The sequence below is a fragment of the Struthio camelus genome, chromosome 7 (assembly GCF_040807025.1).
Source record: "Struthio camelus isolate bStrCam1 chromosome 7, bStrCam1.hap1, whole genome shotgun sequence".
Lineage (NCBI taxonomy): Eukaryota > Metazoa > Chordata > Aves > Struthioniformes > Struthionidae > Struthio > Struthio camelus.
Window position 1 is genome coordinate 14,336,965 of NC_090948.1, and position 19,184 is coordinate 14,356,148.

The 19,184-nt window shown below is 38.2% G+C and overlaps 1 protein-coding gene across 1 annotated transcript in view; it reads right to left on the reverse strand.

The window, feature by feature from the left end:
* Positions 1-19,184, reverse strand: part of CFAP58 (cilia and flagella associated protein 58) — a 59,227-nt gene that overhangs the window by 23,077 nt on the left and 16,966 nt on the right. Inside the window, exons 9-15 of the mRNA XM_068951157.1 lie at positions 18,091-18,282; positions 13,533-13,694; positions 10,391-10,537; positions 6,850-6,990; positions 6,271-6,494; positions 4,156-4,267; positions 1,804-1,908 (exon numbers count right to left, since the gene is read on the reverse strand). Of these exons, the coding sequence (XP_068807258.1) occupies positions 1,804-1,908; positions 4,156-4,267; positions 6,271-6,494; positions 6,850-6,990; positions 10,391-10,537; positions 13,533-13,694; positions 18,091-18,282 (1,083 nt within the window). The remainder of the gene's footprint in view (positions 1-1,803; positions 1,909-4,155; positions 4,268-6,270; positions 6,495-6,849; positions 6,991-10,390; positions 10,538-13,532; positions 13,695-18,090; positions 18,283-19,184) is intronic.

A 19,184-nucleotide genomic window follows, 5' to 3' on the forward strand; every position in this document is an offset into this window, starting at 1 on the left:
TGCTTTACAAAGCAGGTGTAACATGTATATGGGAAAACCTATGCAAAGAAAAACAAAATGAGTTCCCTATGGATATCCAGCCACATAGCAGAAGAAGCTCAGACAGTGCCCTGAAGTTCAGAGCTCTTGGCCAAAGACCTATCCAGTAGGACATACTGCCCTTGAGGACGTGAGTCAGAGGAATTTCTCCATCTCTCGTTATTTCTCCTTACCCACCCCCCCGTCAATGAAAGAACCCTATTTCAATCTTTGCGTATGACTCCAAAAACATTGAGCTAATTCAGAAAAGAGCTCAGAAATTTTGAGAGTGAGGCCTATATACGCTGAACAGAAGGCAGAGCAAGGCATTTCTGGCCTTTTCTTTACTGCCAGTCTCACTGGTGGAGAACTTCATTTCAGCACTTTTGCGTGAATTAAGAACATAAAGGATCTCATCAGTAATTCTAGATATGATACTTAAATCTCATCTGGACAAAATCTGGCTTAAATCTAAGAAATTAATAAAAAATAGCATTGCTATAGAAAAGACTGCTGTACAGACAGAAAGATTGTGCCAATGGTTAGTATAGTAACGTAGCTTCAAACACCTATGTCACCAATTTTCTAGACGACCTAGAGCAGGCAACTTAGTACCACTATACCTCACTTCTTCACTTTTAAAAAAGGGATAATAGCTAAATGGGAGTATAAGGATAAGGCAAGATAAGCAATGGAGACTATATACAACTCTCACAGAGACAATTGAGTTTATGCATGGGTAAAACACAAAAAAATTGAAGCTGTTTTTGCTACATTTTCTTTAAGCTAACAAACTATTTTACCGACGCCATCAGAGCATGATTTCCGCACTATGCAGCAAAGATTACATTTTTCCAAGCAAAGGCATAACAATACACTGCACATTACCTTCAAATGAATTGTAGATCTATTTTTCCTACAAAACAATAGAGATAAACCCTGCCTCAACAGCATCTGCTGAGCTCCTTCTCAAGTCAGAATGAGCTTCAAGTCATATTCTACAGTCCAAGTCATACTTGGGTATTTAAAAACAAGACATGCAAGTCATAGTTACAGCTACCAAACTCAAAACTCCGGCTATCCCTTCAGTAAGTAGGGAGAAGGAGACAAATTCCCAGTTTGACATGTTCAGTCAGAAGCCCAAAGACAGACTTTTTTTTGTTATATTTGATAACAAAATTTGCACTACAGGAATATAGTCTTCTCGATTCTACAATACAGAGCCCATTGATATCACTAGGGTTTAAGGGACACTTCATACAGGAAAAAAGATAAGTTATCACAAAAATTATTTTTGGAGAAGTTCAGCACAAAGACTTTGAGGTCAAAAATGGTTCAGACAACATATCTAAACCACATAGACTGTACATTCCTTCTGCCAAAAGCCAAGCTAAGCAGAAATGAAATCAAACATGGATCTTCCTTGATTTCCGCACGTCCGAGTAGTAACACAAATGATAAAAAGGACAAAAAAGCCTGTCCAAAAATCTAATGCTGACTTGAAAACTAATCTATGTCATAAATAAACTAAAACAAGCCTTTATTTTTATTTTGTAGAGTTATCCAAGTATCAGCAATCACAGTACAAAAATCAATTAATCAGATGCTATTTGTTCTTTTTCAGTGAGTCAGTGCTGCCATCTAAAGCTACCTAAGGGGCATGCAAAGGAAATTCAGGGAAAAGTCAAGCATCTAAACATTTTGGAAGCCCATCTAAGCAGGCAGAGAATGCAGAGTAAATCAAATACGTTAATAAGATACACTAAACTAATGATGTTGCAGTACCTGAAGGAGCAATTCTTTCTCTATCACTTCACCTGTCTTGCTGATGAGCTGCTTCTGCAGTCTCTGTATTTTCTGGATCAGCTCATAGGTACTTGGGTCACTAGCCTAGACAAGAAAGAGTAAAGCAGCGTCAAAAATTATACATCCAAAGTTGGTGCTTCTTGCTTGCAGCTGAAAACCATACGCATCTAAAAGTGACAAATAAAAAATGAGTTGCTGAGCTTTTTATTTCATCTCAGCAGAGGGTAAGTTGTTTGAAAAAGGCATGTGTACATGCAGTCCTGAACCTGGACTCTTTCCCTTTTAAGATTAGTCAGAGTAAGCTCATGTTTAACATTATTAACCGTGAGAATATTTTTCAAAACAACCAATATAATTAGGAGTTCTTAGGAGCTTAATACTCAAACTACCAAAGGCTGGGAGAACCACATGGGAAGGAAGAAAGAGGAGACTAGCGTATCATTTTTAGTAGAAACTTTGACTGATGTATGTGGAGCAGTGCAAGTGCTGCACAGTGTTTCAAGAACTTCATACAGTGTCAAGTAAGTATTTAGGAAAGAGAGATTTTTCTCCTGAATCAAAAAAGAGTAACTGCAATACAGTCTTTGTGGACCAGTTGAGAAGCCAAGACGAAGAAATTATGGAGGTACATGGACAAATTATTACGAGGCTTTAAAGTGTCCATATTTGCGGCATCTCATTCTCCAATAGAACTAAGTGCTTAAAAAGGGGACAGACTGTAGCCACTAACTGCATAGCCTAAACAGTACAGGAGCTGGTACGTGTCTCTCTCTCATTCTCCCTTTTTCATTCTTTGGTCACAGTTTAGTATCTGAAGGAGCCTCTAAGGAACAAACTGATAATTCTATGAGGAGCAGCCCAGCAAAGCTGATTGAAGCTTTTCCCCACTCAGGGATTCACAACACCTCTCTCCCACATGGATTCGTTGGTGGCTCACAAGGATTAAACTTACACTGCAGTCTGTCCCTCAATAAAGGCTCCAGTGAAGTCCCTCTCACTGCACATTTTCTTGAACTTAAAAGGAACATGACATCTTTGTGGCACTCAATCTTTGTCATATTTCATCTGAATTGGCTAATCAGTTCAAGTGTAACTGGGACATACAAACACAGATACACACTTAGCACTCATGACATAGCGTCATTCCTGAGAGAACAGGCTAAAAACTGGTTCAGTTTCCATGACCCATTCAGTCCTTGATCTTTCTATAGTGGTGCCAACCTGTGACAACTGTAGATACAAGGATGTTTGTTCACTAGGAATTGAATCAAAACCCTATCAGGATCATTTCACACGGATTTTGCCATCTGCTGGCTTTCCTGTGTTCCAAATATAAATCACTGACCTGAATGGAAAGACTTCATTTTTCATTATCAGTCTCTTAATACCCTCATTCTCTCAACACTGGATTTTTTGACTGGCCTGATTTCCCATTGTTATGTGGAGCTGCTGGAGATTTAACCCAGCTCAGCATTCTGCATTTTATCTCCTTTCCATGAGGAAAGGTCAGCACACTGTTCAGCTTTAAGCGAAGAAAGATCGGAAATTAACTATCACACTAGTAAGCGCAGCCAAAATATTCAGCTGTACTTCTGTAGGGACTAGCATGTTATCACTTATTTACCAGGGCAGCTAAGTAACCTACATTGGCCTTAGATCAGAGATCCATGCAAGAGAGAGATCTCAGCTGGCTCTGACTCACTTTGAAAATATCCAGTGATGCCAAGTGATGTTCATATACTTGGTCTATGCTTGATAAATTTATTATTTTTCCCCTGCATTTAGCAGGTTTGAATAGTGTGAAATTTTAGATTTGCTGTTTACTTAACAGTTGACCTCATATTACCCAGAATGGCTGTCTCCACTGTTTATGTGGAGGTTTCTCATAACACAGATGCATCTTCCACTTTTTTGACTTCATGTCTATCCATTCCCCATTCCACCTGTTCTATGAGCCTTTCTAATCTTGGCTTTCTTCCCATATAACTCTCCCTAATTGGTGAGGGTAGGATTATACTTTTTCCCTATCATCCTCTTTCTTTTCATCCATGTTAAGAAATCACCTCCTTCTAAATTCACCTCATACATCCTTATTCCCTTTAGCTCTTTGAAAATCCCTCTGCAATTTTTCATTGAGGAAGTGACACAAAAATAACACTGATTGCATTGTGCTCGGAAACCATTCAGCAGTTAACCACTCCATTGGTACTATGGAAATTTCAGTTGCCTGCCCCTCCACATAATTTGCATAACAGTAAAATAAATAGGCTTTGTGCTGTGTCACTGATTTAGAAATAAGGGCACTGGGAACTTGAAATGCTGAAACATCACCTCCAATTTTCTCCATCTGTGAACATTCAGGGGATTCTCCAGCTCTGCTTCCAAAGCTCTGCACCGAGTCCGTTCCCTTAATAGTTCCTTCTGCATGTGATAAACCTCCTGTCTTAAGACCAGAATAAAACAAACAAACAAAAAAACACCAGAAGCACATAAATTTGAACAAGGCATTAATATGAAGAGTAACAATCTTCTCTCATTTCTACAGCACTGGTAAAGGCACTCTTGTAATCAGCGGTTGACACCAATAACACTACCTGTGTGTTTCCATAATATAATGCAGTTAGACTGCTTAACTCACTTTAGTAATAATAACTCAAAAAAGGGGCTTTTCAGCAATTCCCAGGGGACCTACTTCACAGCCTCCTGGATGTCTCTCCCCAAATTTCTCCATGTATATTAAGGCTACAAGGACAGTTAATTCATCTAAACTAACCTACAAACCACAATCATAGTGTCATACCCTGTTACCTCTGTATTGAATCTGACAGCTGCGTTTGAAAGTAGCATTTCAATCTATATGGCTCAGTGATTAAAACACACTCCAGGACCTAAGGCTGATGAACAGTATTATTTGGAGAACCCAAGTTTGATTTCTTTTACTACCTCTTCTCAAGGGACTCAAGGGGTGATTTGTTGCTGAATTTAAGATTAACTGAGGACCCCCAAGATGCTTCGATAGCTAAGACTCCCATGCCTTCCCACGGGGGGAAAAAAAAGACCTATTTTCCAAAGGTCTAACCCTCATCACTTTTGTGGGTGGATCCTGTAGGTTTTCCAAACCTGAAGGAAAATGGAGGTGATGATCACCATATGCCTACTCCCCCACTGAGTTTTTTTCTTCCAAGCTCAGAAGCATCCAGCTCACTAGTCAGAAAAAGGCCTTTTTTTAAATGTGAGGTTGGACAAGCTTATGGAAAAGAAAAAAAACTTGTTTCCAACTGGCAAACCAAGAAAGCTAATCAGAAGCACTCATGATAAATAGACTCTTTCGACAGGCAGTTTTCATGATGGTGTTGGACTTCATTAAAGTATGGGCTTGTTGCTGTAGTTAGCAAGAATTGATCCACCCATTGTGGCACACATTGCACTACATACTTCAATACCTTCACTAAGTTTCAATACAGTAACGGGCTTACAGCTGAGTGCATTTGGGCAGCAAGTTCAAACAGTATTCCTGTTTGCATTCAGTCAATGAGAAGTGCAAGTGCTGTTTCATGCCCAGTTCTGTCTTCTGTCGCCCCAAATCAAATCGGCTTAACTCCACTGGAGTCAATGGGACTGACTATTGACTGAGATTAATTTGCTCTAGTGAAAGCCACAGAATTACACTGATGTAGTTCAGCTAAAGATCTCACCCAAAACTGTGATAGCTACATAGAATTAGTTCAATGGTTATCTGCTGAAAACATAAAGGACTCTCCTTACAAACCAAGACTAATTCTACAGAAAATGGCAATAGTTTCCTGGCAGCAAAGAGTAGGCTTCAAGTATGGGAAGGTTAAAAAAAGAAGAGAAGCATTAAGCTAGAGTAAGAGGAGATAAATCAGTGTGGGGCTATTAAACTTCTGTTCTAAAGAAACACAACCTTCAATGAAAATTTAACTAAATCTCTCTCAGAGAGTAAGTCTACAAATAAATCTCGAGGAGAGAGCTCTGAAAATGGGTAGGGGTGTGTTATAAATATGTCAAGTGTTCCCCATCCTCTACGGAGTGCCTAATAAAAAGCAGTTTCACTAATGTGGACCCTAGGTACCACTAAGTAGGTCATTGAACTATGAACACCTTTGCTGCTGCTGTCTGTCAAGTTTGTTCTGCAGCCAGTAACTCACATTACAAGGTGAGATGTGGAAACTATTTCAGCTTTGGCAAAGATGTCTTTTTCCCTTCTTTCCTCCTTCTTATTTTTTAATTCTCTTAATCACCAGTCACTTGGTTCGTGAATTTAAACCAGTCTATGTTTGAGGTCAGCTCAGATAATCCCCTTCTCCAAGGCATAATGTTTGTCCGTATAAATCTTTACCATGGAGGAAACAAGTTCTCTCATCTGTCTCAAATGCAGCACCACGACTGCAGTCACTATGGAATGTATTCAATCAGTTTTTCTACCTGAGTTCCTCCACATTAGCTACACTCTTGCCAAGTATTCCTTTCTCACGCCGAAGTTTTTTGATCTCCAGCTTGAGGAGCCGGATGTCTTCCATTCTCTGTCGGTACTGGGTCTCTCCCTTGTTTAAGATGGACTGCTGGATTTTGATCTTTTCATAGAGCAGAGCCAGCTCATCGTTGCGCCGAACAAGCTGGGATCCTAGGATATCTCTCTCGTTGATAACCTAAGGACTCAGCACAAAGCAATAAACTCAATTACAGTTCCTCAGTGCAATCCCAATGCATTTTGACTATATCTGCCTCAGTCAAAAGCACTCGCATTAAGAGGTTTCACTGTTATTAGTGAAAGAAAGATTGGCGAGGACCTACAGCTTTACCTATAACGGTTCAGTCACCTCCAATGTAAACAACATTATTCCATTCATCCAGTACCTTAACATTTTTATTTCAATTGAACTATGAAGATTTAGTAGTATTACACTTAAGTATCTGAGGACCTAGCCCTTAAAAATATAGCGGAGGAATGAGGGACAGAAGATTGATGCAACGTGTTGGAAAATTCAAATTAGAGATTCCTACCTGGTCAAATTCCTTCTTTTGCTTCAGCCTCTCAGCATCAGCCTCAGCAATAATTTTCAGGAGCTTTCTCTCTTCTGCCTCCTGTTTTTCTACAAAGTGTTTGGTCTCCACAGCTTGCTGTTTCATCTTAAGCAGTTCAGCCTGATGGAGTAAAAGAATATAAGTAACCTGTGCTTAGTAACAACTTCCCATTATGTAAACCTGAGATTAAGAGTGAGGATTTAAATAGAACCTGACAGTTTCCTGAGAGATATATATTTTGCTCGTTTTTGAGAACAAATCACTACGATAAGGAAGCACGAAAACCCATAAAGAAATGTTGTAAATAGTACTTTTACGTTGTTGTGCTATACACAAGAGAAATTGGAAGGATTTTTATCTGTGATAATGGTTCAAGTTGCAATTCAAAAGCACCTCATATAATAAAAATAAAAAAAAAATTAAAGGATTCATATTTTGAAATTTTTTCCATGGAGTTGTTAACTCTGTCATGAAAAACTTGTAGAGATGAATTCAAAGACAGGCTGGGATGTGAGAAAGGACGGCTGCCCTAGCTGGAGAGAATAACAATTTATGGTATCTAATACTAATTCGCATCAACTTGGAACAGGCTTCAGACTGGAATAATAGAATTGGGGGAGAAGATGGCAACGAGGCACGGAAGGGCAAAATTAAACAGCTTTAGCAATTTTTTAGTTTGGAGAGTGGAAGATGACGACTGGGAAAAGAGGGGCTACTCTAGCTTACTGTCATGAACTCTAAAATTCAAGAGATATTATTTGGAGAAAAAGTAATAAGGGTCTGAAAAGGGCCGGCTGGATTATTAGGGATTTCTAGCATTGCTAGGCAATTAGCTACAGCCAGGATGGAACTAGCTGACATAGATATAAAATCTTTTAACCTTTGATATAAAAAAAAAGAAAAACTGCCACAACTCTGACCCTCATAAAGGGTGATGTTCAAGTTGCCTTTTGAGAAAGAACATCATCCAATGCTGAAAGAATGAGGCTGTGATGAAGGCTGTACCTGCAAAAACAATGATTCAGGACAGAAACAGTTCCACTGTCATAATAAAACACCTTGTTCCATTCTTGTTTTCTTTAATAAAACTCTCATCTTCCCATACGTGCAACAGTCATATCTCTGTTTACTCAGCACTGGATGTTCAGAATCAGAATCCATCAGGTGAACAACAATGCAAGCCGCTTCATATTGAAATGCAATCAACAGTGTGCAAAAGCTGTCTACAAATGTAAAACCGCTCATGCATTTGGCATTGCTGGATAAAATTTTTTTAATATATCAAAATTCTATGTTCTCCTTATGTCACAAAAAATATGATTTGTAAACAAGATGTGGCATTAGATGCTGGTAGCAAACATTGATGTAAACAAATCTCCTCACTGGAATACATTCAGTTAATAAAAATCTGAATTGTCTTGTACAATTATATAAATACTTTTAGCTACACAAGTGTCCCACAAACTAACAGGACTCTGAGTGAAATCAGCTGTGCTAAAAACTACATATAGAACCAGGATCTGTGTACATTAGGTAAGGGAAAAAGAAAAGAATATACACACAGTTACCATACAAGCAGAAAAAGGGCCAGGTCTGAAACTGCTGTAAATCAGCACAGCTCTCTTGAAGCGGGTTCAGAGAGTTTGTAAGAACTGAAGAACATTCAGCAAGAAAGGTACAATACGGGACCTATGTCAACATCTCAAAACAAATTCAAACCAAATCCTTGTTTAGGTTCTGAAACATCAGGAAAGCAAAGGGTTATTCATATTTGTTCAAGATATAGGCGGAAAATACAAATCTTATAAAAGGGGCTGGACATAGAATGTTTAAATAATAATAATTCAAATGTTTTACATTCAGATTTCTAGAAAATGCTAAAAAAAAAAACAAAACACATCCATGAACACAAAATGAACAGAAAACCCCTGACAACAGCTGAAACCTGGAGGGCTGCAGTTCTTACAGCTTCCAGGTACATACTTTTCAACATTTGGATGTTTTGCCAACCAGCCTGATCTGCAAGCCTGCATTGCGGCCAAATGAAACCAAAAGATAGCATTGTACTGGCTTTAATGGAGTTTGGATGTTTCATTTACGATGATTACACATTTTTAAAACACTTATACCAGCTAAGCCAAGCATAAATCCAATGTGTGTTCAATCTCATTCCTCAGTCCTCTGTGCTTTAGCACGTCCTTTAAACTGATTTCCCAGGAACAGCTTGCTTCCTTCACATCAGTGCAAACAGGACAAATTGAAGCTGGCTTGCTACACAAATAATTGGGTTCTTTGGTGCCTATGCCAGTCAGTCCCCTCTTTGCATTCTCCTATGCTTTAGTATTCAGCAGAGAGACTCAGGTAAAAGACCGCAATGCCCTGAAGCTAGTCACTAATGTGATGTCAGTCCATGGACATACTTGCTAGTGAATAATTGAGTGGGTAAAGCATGTAGCAATCCTGTGTTTGTCAAATGGCTGGCAAACAATTCTGAGGTGATGAGACAGAACTGGGAACAAGTTAAGGCAGAAAGCTGCACACAGAAAATGAGACGCTGTTTGATTCCTTCATCACTAATGGAAAAATTCTGAGATAGATCAGGTAGAAGAACCTAAATTCATCACCTTTTCACAAAGCTCTATTGACATCTTGTCATAACTGTACTGTGCTGAGAGGGGCTGAAAACCTGAGGAGTAATTGGAGCATAGCAATAAATTGACAAAAGAAAACATTGTGGAATGTGGCTGGGGATTGTTTGGTTTTGGGGAGCTGGTTGTTTGTTGCTCTTGGGTTTTTTTCCTACTGCTAAGTGAGGAGAGAAGTGAGCTGCTGTGGACACTCTAACTCCTTAAATTTTTGGAGAGAGCAGCAAATTGGGTTAAGATATCAACACAAATCTAACAGCTTATCCAAGGGGCTGGTGCTGAAAAAAGGAAATAGAGCATAAAGCTCAGATTTCTTTTGATTTAAAACAGATTTTTGTTTCTTTATATGACACACAATAGTAAAATCACTTCCTTTCTGCACACTTACTGGAAGACACTACCTAACTCCCAGGAGATTAATGCTTGCTAGTCACACAGAAATACAAGGTGGTGAAATACAGTATAATGGAGTTAGCACTTAAAAGCAGTAGAGAGAAAAGGTTAAAAAAAGGAAAACTGGAATTTTAAGGGTCTACATTAAAAAGTGCTACAATCAGACTACCCCAAAAATCCACACTTCTGCAAGCAAAACAGACCTTTTAGTAAAAAAGCATCGGATATGCAAAGAGCTAATCCAGGACCTTTCTGACTATAATTACTGGTAGAGATGAAATTTGTCAGATACCTGGAAGATTTGTTTAACCTCTAAAGGGTACTGAGAGCTTGAGCTTCAATTACAGAACAGTTTTTTAAATACCACAAAGCAACTGCCATAGACTAAGAATATGATGCAGTCTGTGCAATCATGTTGCTTCTTTCCCAGAGAGTCCTGGAAAACATCCTTAGTAAGAAGGTGTATGTGTAAGGGCTCTGACCTTCAGTGATTCCTTCTCCCGTTCTGTTCGCTGATGTTCTAGATGTGCTTTCACGAGAGCTGCTTCTTTGGCTGTGATCTCCTCTTTCAGCTGATCCACCTGATGTGTCATAGTTTTCAGTTTTTTCTTCATTTCTGCTATCTCATCCTAATAGGAAGGAAATATGATCAGATTAGTAATCACAAAGAGGGACTAAAAAAAAAAAAAGTAACTTTGTACTTGGGAGTTCAAGTTATTCTGACAGCAGAAAATGTGACCACAGTGCTTCAGAGCAGCTATACGTACCACATGACATTACTTTCTAATGCAAAAGAGCAAAACAATTTCTGACCTTTAAAAGGCACATTGACAACAATGATCATTCACAAGGAGTATAATAAGTCATTTTATTTAAAGTACCAGACACATAATAAGAACTAGCAGTCAGTTCAAATTAATACTCTGATCCTATCCATATATTGTCATGCTTTTAGTAATGTGTTTTTCAAAACAGCTGTGTACTATTGTGCACAAATGTTTTGGGGAGAAGCTGGTTCTGTGCAGATGAAAGTACCCACGCACAAGACACCTACCTATCTGCAAGTGAGCGTACCAAATACTTATCTTCATTTTGCCATCCCTTACGTGTTATCTTGCATTTTAGGGGAAAGAGTGTGTTCAGAGACAGAGAAGTCCCTCATGTGGGAATACTTAGCATGTAATTTAGGCCCAAGACTTTAAGCAATAGGCCAGATAACACTGCAGGTCACTAGGAATACTCCCACTCAGAGCACAGCAGTGCATGCCAGTACAAGACTAAAACTTTTTCAGCTGATTCCAGTGATCGTATGGATTGTGACATGAAATAGAAGCTAAAAAATTCAAGGCACAAACAGACAGCTCTTGTGGATCTTGCAGAAGCAGCTTTCAAAACTACTACTCCTCTGCCAGAGGCCACTACCTCACAGAGAAGACATCATAACCATTCATGCAAACATACTCTGTTTAAGTACAAAACCAGGTTAGCTTAAATCCCTTTCAGGACTATCCAACCATAGATTTGGATTTACTCAATAAGTGAGTGGCATTTTTCTTGCATGAAATACTTAACACAGCTAAGATCATGAGTCTTGGTACTCTCCACAAATGGTACTGAGAAACTAACATTAGACTACTGATTAGTAGTGGATAGCCTGACATCCCTCAAAAACAAAATTTGTAGATTCCACACTTATTTGGCCCATACACAGTCAATGGAATGAACCAGAAATACATGTACCAAATATGCCACTAGGCTCCCTTGTTTGCATATTCAGTCACTCCTGAGAATGTAAAAGTCGTATTAAAAGCAATCTTGCTAGACAGTCTATAAACTTGCTCAATACTATGAAAGGATAAAGAGATCTTTAAAATCTGCTGCCCAGATACATACCCAAATACAGTCTTACTTCTGTATTCAGTGAAGAATAATAAGAACATACATTTTTGGAAAATAGGTTTCCTAATCTACCTGCTTAAACAAATGAGCTCCTAATGCCAAAAGAAACCACAAAGTTGAAAGCATTAGATATTTATCTCATGTTGAAGGTCTGCCAACACGTCTTTTTTCATGAGATTTTCCAGAGCTTAAGATTATGGTGCGCTGGAGACCACTAGCAATGCAGGCAACAGGGGTCTTTTCATATTAAGCAATCCAAAACTACCTACATCTTGCTTTATCTAAACAAGCTTGTGCAAATTTGTTTTACTTCCCAAAAGAAAAAAGAATTTAGCATACTTTTTAACACAACCTCCCACTCCTGTTTTTTTTTCTGTCATGGCTGGCTGGTCTGTTACTGAACTATGAATGGCCATTTCTTCATTGCTGTATCTAATGTGGCATGAGCACAACCAAAAAGATCTTTCGGCTTCAGCTGTCTTCTCACACAGGGCTTTCTACAAAACTTCTAGTGTAAAGCAAGTAACCTATTAAAGTCTAACTAACAGCTTTTAACAACTGAAAGCATGAACAGATTCCTGTAAGCATTATATATATATACATATAACATGCAAACATAAAAGTTACAAAATGAGCTGAAGAGTTCATTGCTTCATTTTCTAACTCAGCACATACCTGCCAGTTCCCTGTAAGTAAACAAACTTTTGCAGTATGTTAAAAAATTTAAAATTAGTTTTGCAGTTTTTCAGCCTTATTTCTGCTGAGAGATTGTTTGGGAACAGCAAGAACCCCAACACCACTTCCACTGACAACAGGCAATCAGAGGACAATTAAATATGAGTTCATTCCTAACCAAAGTAAACAGAGAGTATTATAGGAACTCGGACTGTTCATTCCTGTCTGCTTCTCAAGCAGAACACCTCTGTACTGCTGCCTGTTCAAACCGGAGTACAAATTTGCAAACTACTATATACAGTTATGTTATAAATCCTTATTCTCAAATAACCTAAGGCTGTAAATCACAGCTATACAAAGTCCCAGCCTCTGCCAATTACAATGGGATTTGTGTAGTGTTTTAGATCTTCACAGTATATTCTGTAGAGTGTATTCTTAAGTGATTTTATCCTCTTCTTCTAGTATTGTTAGTGAGATCCCCAAGGAAAAGATAGTAACAGAGAGAATCATTATCTGCAGAAAACGACACTTCTTGAAAGGAATAAGCTGGAGGGAAGTATTTACTCCTGTTAGAAAATTCTACTTCAGCCCAAGAAGTCTTCCCTCTGCTTTCTAACTCATGACTCATAGTAATGTGCATATGCATATCAGGCTAAGGAGGTAATCTTTTTCCCATTAAACCATATTTCCCATACACATAGACTAATCCTAAAGGTATAAAAGAGAGTGGAGTCAGGAGGGAAAGGAAGAAGTTTCCTCTCTGATAGAGTTATGAACCTATAGCTCCAGTGTACCATGATCTTTATGGCTGGTTTGAAAAAGGGATATTGCCACATAATGGTTGTGAATTCCAGTTTCCTGTCCAAAGAGATACTGTCCAGATAAACTGTCAGGGCCCTAAAACATTAATTCCCCCCAAACATACAGGAATGCAGAAACTGATTCTGCACTTTACCCAGTGAGTTTTTCTTACAATAAATTTATATTAGATTAAAAAAAAAAAACAACAACAACAGCAGAGAATCACAAGGCAAAACAGGTTTTTTCTACCTTAGCTTCAATCAGATTTTTACTGTACAGATTCCTCTCTGTTCTCATAGCTTCACATCGGTTTTGTTGCTGTTTTAATTTAATCTCAGACTCTTCTATTTTCTTCTCATAGTCACAGATCTGCATTTCCCGCACTTCTATATCTTTCAGGTGCTGGAGAACCTGGAGCGAAAAGAAGGAAACGAACACAATTAAACCATCCTCACAACATTATTATGAGACCGAGTTTGTGATTTTTATCTAAGGTGACAGCTTCAAATCCCTGTGATCAGAAGTTGTAGCTACAGCCAAATCACTGCAGTCCAAGTATAAGTTTAACCTTTCTGAATAGCTTATTTGAGGGAAGATTTTATTTTTATCTCATACCTAGGTTTTATTCAAGTATAAAATTTATAGATTTGCACATAGCTAATTTAAAAATAAGCCATGAAAATATAGAGAGTAAGCAGATTCAAAAAAGTCAATGTAAACAGCATTCATCAGGAAAAGCCTTAGGTCATTCATAAAGCAAGGCCAGATTTTGTATGTTATTTTGGACATCAACTGTATGATTAAAAGGATAAAAACGCATATAATTTTCCAAGAAGTCCCACACATACTCCTCCAGTGTGAAATACAGTTAAAGTCTAACAACCCAACTAACCTGATCACAAACTGCTGATGATCACTAACAGTTGATACACAATTAGAATAACAAGAGATTCAGTTAATGAAACTCACACTTGATCTAAATCAGCAGGAAATCACCATTAATGGCTTCCGTGAAGGATGGGAAATAATGAAGTGAGATGAGCTAAAAAGAATATGGGAGTATAGACCACAGACTGTAAGAGAGAAGATGATCACATGCATTGTCAAAAAATGAAAGTAGAAAATTTAACAGACATCTTTACTAAAAAGTTAGCACCGTTAGAATAAAAATTACTACATTAAAGGAGTAAAAATACAAATAGTTGTTAATTATTATGACGGGCTTCTTAAAACGTTGCTTTAAAATGTAATAGCCTTCATCCTGCTGAATAGAGTTGACAATCAAGGAGCACAAACAAGCAGTATTCAATCGCAATTCAACATTACAAAGAAAGAAAATTTAAAGAAAAAAAAAGAAAATTACAAAGTATATCTGTCAGGAACATAATTTTTCAGGTTCACTGCACGGGGGAGAAGGAATGCCACCCTTAAAGCCAGCAAAAAGATCACAGCGTTAAAAAAAAAAAAAAAGCTAAGGAATCATATAATCATATGGACAAAATCTGGGAGACAGAGGTTCTCCAGACACTGTTCTTTGAAGGTAAAAGTTTGAGTTAGATTTATATTTATATATCAAAGCAAAAGAACATAAAAATGTTTGCATCAGGTAGTCAATAACTGCAAAGTTTGCTGTTGGCAAAGTTGTCCCTTACTCTAAGCAGTACTGTAAAGTCTTGAGAGGTCTAGCTATGGGGCAGGAGCTTCATTAATTGATTATTCTATCAAGTACCTCCAACCAACTTGGAAGATGGGCAATAGCTAAATATAGAAAGTTTTATTAAAGCAGCAGGAATACAATTCCAGCACATTTGTAGCTGACTGCAGAGGATCCCAGGAACTGCTTACAGTGCAATACAAAAACACAATCCCACTTTATAACCTGCCTTTTCTTTTTATGTTAAAACACATTGCCAATAGTAATAGTAGAGAGAAGAAATCAATAAGGCATGTTTTCAATCTGCACTACGGTGATCATATAAGCTGGAGCAAGATTTGAAAGTAGGTCACTGCATCTATAACTCCTTAACTTGGATTTGATGCAATGTAAGTGCAACAAGCTTATGGACCAAGTTTTCCAAGTTGGTGCTCATACACTGAATGCTGACTCTGCTTTTTCAGAAATAATTAGACTCAAATAATTCTCCATCGTAAATACAGTAAAGATACATGCAATGTTTCCCTACACAGCAGTCCTGTGGGAGGCTGAGCATTCTCTATTCTGATTGAGTTGATGGCACCTCCCAGACTTGGTAATGAGTTGCCAAAGTTCAGCAGAAAATACTAGATATCCAGTTCTCTCCTGTAGCCTCACACTTTTTTGTCTGTGTGTTTAACTACCATGTACGACTTGTTACCTATTTAGCTCAGTGAACCTACCCAAGAACTCAGTAACAGTACTGTACTTATTTGCTTACCTGTCTTAACCACTCTGAAAAGTCCTGCCCGTTGTCTTAATGGTATGCCTATTGAGCATTAGGTTTTTCCAGAAATGATGCATATTAAAAAAAAAAAAGAAACGTGTTTCTGAATTTCCCTGGGCATGTTGTTAAACTTAAAATAGCTTTTTTGAAAAGCAGTGTTTCAGAGACTGGTTTTGTGCTTTATCACAAGGCATGGTCAGGGAACACTTCAGGTGAGATTAAGAATATGCTTGACTGCTTGCTTTCCGGGAGCCTAAACCTGCCACAGGGAAATTAAGATTTCATAATCTAAGAATTTCAGGTGAAAAAGGAATATTTTATAACACTTGTAGATCAGTAATAAAGGCCACACAAGAAGGAGCAAAGAGCCAGATTCTTTTCTTATTTTTGCTGGTTAATCTAGAAGTAACACTATTCAACAAGTAACACTGGCTTAAAAATGGTACAGAGGAGCAGTCAATCAGGCCAGTAATTGGAATAGTAAGCCTAGCATGACTTCTCACCATTCAAATCCTTTACCACTGTGGATATAACTTTGCTGACCCTATTCATCAGTGACTCAGGAATAAATGAAGATTTTGAAAGTGGAATTCTGTGGCTTTATAGGTTCAGTCGTGCCTTAAATAAATAGATAGCTTTCAGAACCTTGTCTGGCTCTATCTGCCTTGTTGGAGTCCCAAAAAGTCTTTCAACGTATATAGGTTTGGCTCTTTACCAGCAGTTCCACAATTCAGAAGGTGCACATTGACCTCCTTTGGAGGCTGCTTATTTCTCCTAGGTGGTAAAACGTGATGGAAGAGCCTTGAATGCTTGTACAATCACTGTCCGTCAGTAGTCCATTCCTCACCAGTTGTGAAACAGTTCCTGTATTACATAAGCTTTGCCACAATTTTTCAAGGTACCCAGCTGAAAGGATCAAATAGTGAACCTAAGTATTATCTAGTGGATATAATAATCCTGATCCTCTCACCTCTTTCTACCCCTTTTCCCCTGTTTTATCCTTTCAAACAACGAGTAGTTTCATATTGGGAAACTCTGCAGAGACAAGATTATTGTTTCACATGCTCCCTGCTCAGCACTACCCCTGCTGCACTTCAGCTGCAAGCTGAATCAGGATTTGCCCCATTAGTGAAACACAGAAGTACAACACTCCTTTGGAAATGTGCAATCTCAAAGCAGGCATCATTCTACAAACAGCTCAAGTGTCACAACCTATTTACTGAGGCTCTGCCTTGTAATAAATGTCAGAGAATTTGCACCCAAAGTGGCAGAACAAAAGAAAAAAAAGAAAGAAAACAAAACAAGCAAACATTTGTCATTTTCACCCTCAAAATATTGTGAGCAAACCTAATCAGAACTGAAAGCAATAGCCTTGCAGTTCTGAGTGTTATGAATTACTGCCTGGCCCTAGTTTACAAAGATCTTAACTCATACCCATACTGTTAGATGCAATAAAAGGGAAAGATGCTAAATATGACTTTGCAACAAAGACAAATCTCACTTCCATTGAGTATTATTCCAAGGAAATGACACAAGGTAAGCCAGACAAGGGAGCATGTATCATTCAAAAATGATTTAAAAGCCCCTGATCACATGAAGTTGTAAAAGGTAATTATAAAGTAAGAAGATAGCAAATAATTTCTGAGCTGAGACAGCCTGAAAGCTAATCCCAGTAAATCGATTAACTTCTTGGAGGGCCCTTCAATATGATCTGCAGCAACTAATGGAACATGTTACAATCATACTCTTCAGCATACCTTCAGGAATAAAGTTGTACATAATAATGGGCAGCAGATAAAACAAACTTTCTGCAGTGTTTCTCTGCAGACGTTCCCAGAAAACCCCTGTTTTGCTGACTAAACTGAACATGTTCAGATGTAGCTGATGTTTTACACAGCTTGGAATCAGTTCTTCAAAATGCAGAGTCACTTATAAAGATGCTGAGCACTGCCAGCTCCCAAAGGCTTCAGCAGAATTTGAGGACACCAGCAGTATGCAAGATAAGGTCCTCTGCAGATAAAACAGAACAATCAAAAAGTTCTAACTGCATACAAGAGGCTTGATTGCAGGGCTCAGCCATAAGAAGACAGAGGCCTTGGTTTAAACACTAACCCTAGTTTCATCTCCCAAATGATAGGTGAATACGATAAATTTATGTGGCCATACTCCAAGCTTCTCATAGAATACACACCCATCAGTAAGGTCCCCCAAAGAGACTGAAACACAGTACAGGGCACTATGCACTGATTAGAAGAAATCTCTGTAGATTGTCTGAAGGCAACTGATGTAAGCTTCCTCCCACTGACATGTAAGGAAATCAACATGTGATCTTTACAGCTTTGAGAGTAAGAGGAGAAAGAACCTCTCATACAAAAATCTATCCCTACCTTCTGTTTAAGTTCACCTGCTTCATTGATGTAACAGTCTCTCTCCTTCTCCAACTGGTAGATAATCTTCCTTTGTTTCTGAGCTTCATTCTTATAATTCTGGATTTCTTCTTCCAAGTTCTTCTTGGACTGTTCATGGATCTTCACCAAATTAATCTGCTTTTGAGTGGCACTGGTAGCCTTGACTAAGTTCTGCAGAGAGAACCACAAAATAAGGACTCTTAAGCTGAAACACTGCCACTACTATGTCAAAAAAAAAGTAGTTATCTAAGTGAATTATGGAATTCCCAGTGTTACTACCTAATTTGCTCAGTTGAAATACTTGAGCCTGAGATACGACAAACAATTTTAACTGAACTGCTATTGGCAGTGCTTTTTGTGATGTGAAGCTAAAACACTAGTGTCTGCATTACAGAAAAATGGAGAGGATTGCTAACAAGGGGGTATAATGGACTGGACAAACCTAATCCGCTTCAAGGCATTTAAATTGTAAAGCATACCAATAGCCAGTAAAATAACAAATGAGCTCAAATACCCTTCCTTCGCATTTCCTAAGTAGTGAGTTCAGACTGAATTAAGCAAACTTTGCTTAGAAGTTATGCATAAAGATTAAACAGAAAATAGGTCTTTACAAAATCAACCTTCTGGTCCCTCTTTAAAATTGCTTTGTCTACTACAAAACAGTTACTTTCTCTCTCCAAAATCCTTGCTAGAGACAAGGTGCAGGACAACGAATCTACACTAAGTGAAGCAACTCAGAGATCATCTTTTAGCATTAAATTTACTAGATTCAACTTCAGGAGTGCCCATAAACATGAGATGCTATCACATAGTACAGGAACCTCGGACTGATAGAAAATGATCAGTATGAGAAATGGACTTAAAAGTAAGGTTTAGAATTAACACAGTCTGACAAGCAGACCAACATTTTGTTTTTTTTTTTACTAGTGCAGTCTCAGTTTGTCTAGGCTAATATTAAACTTCATATGCTACAGTGAGTAAAAGCAGAGAAGTAATCAACTCAGGATATCAAATGACAGCTTTGCAATAAAGGTGAATACATGTATCACTTTTGAACTCCCTGATGGTTTGTA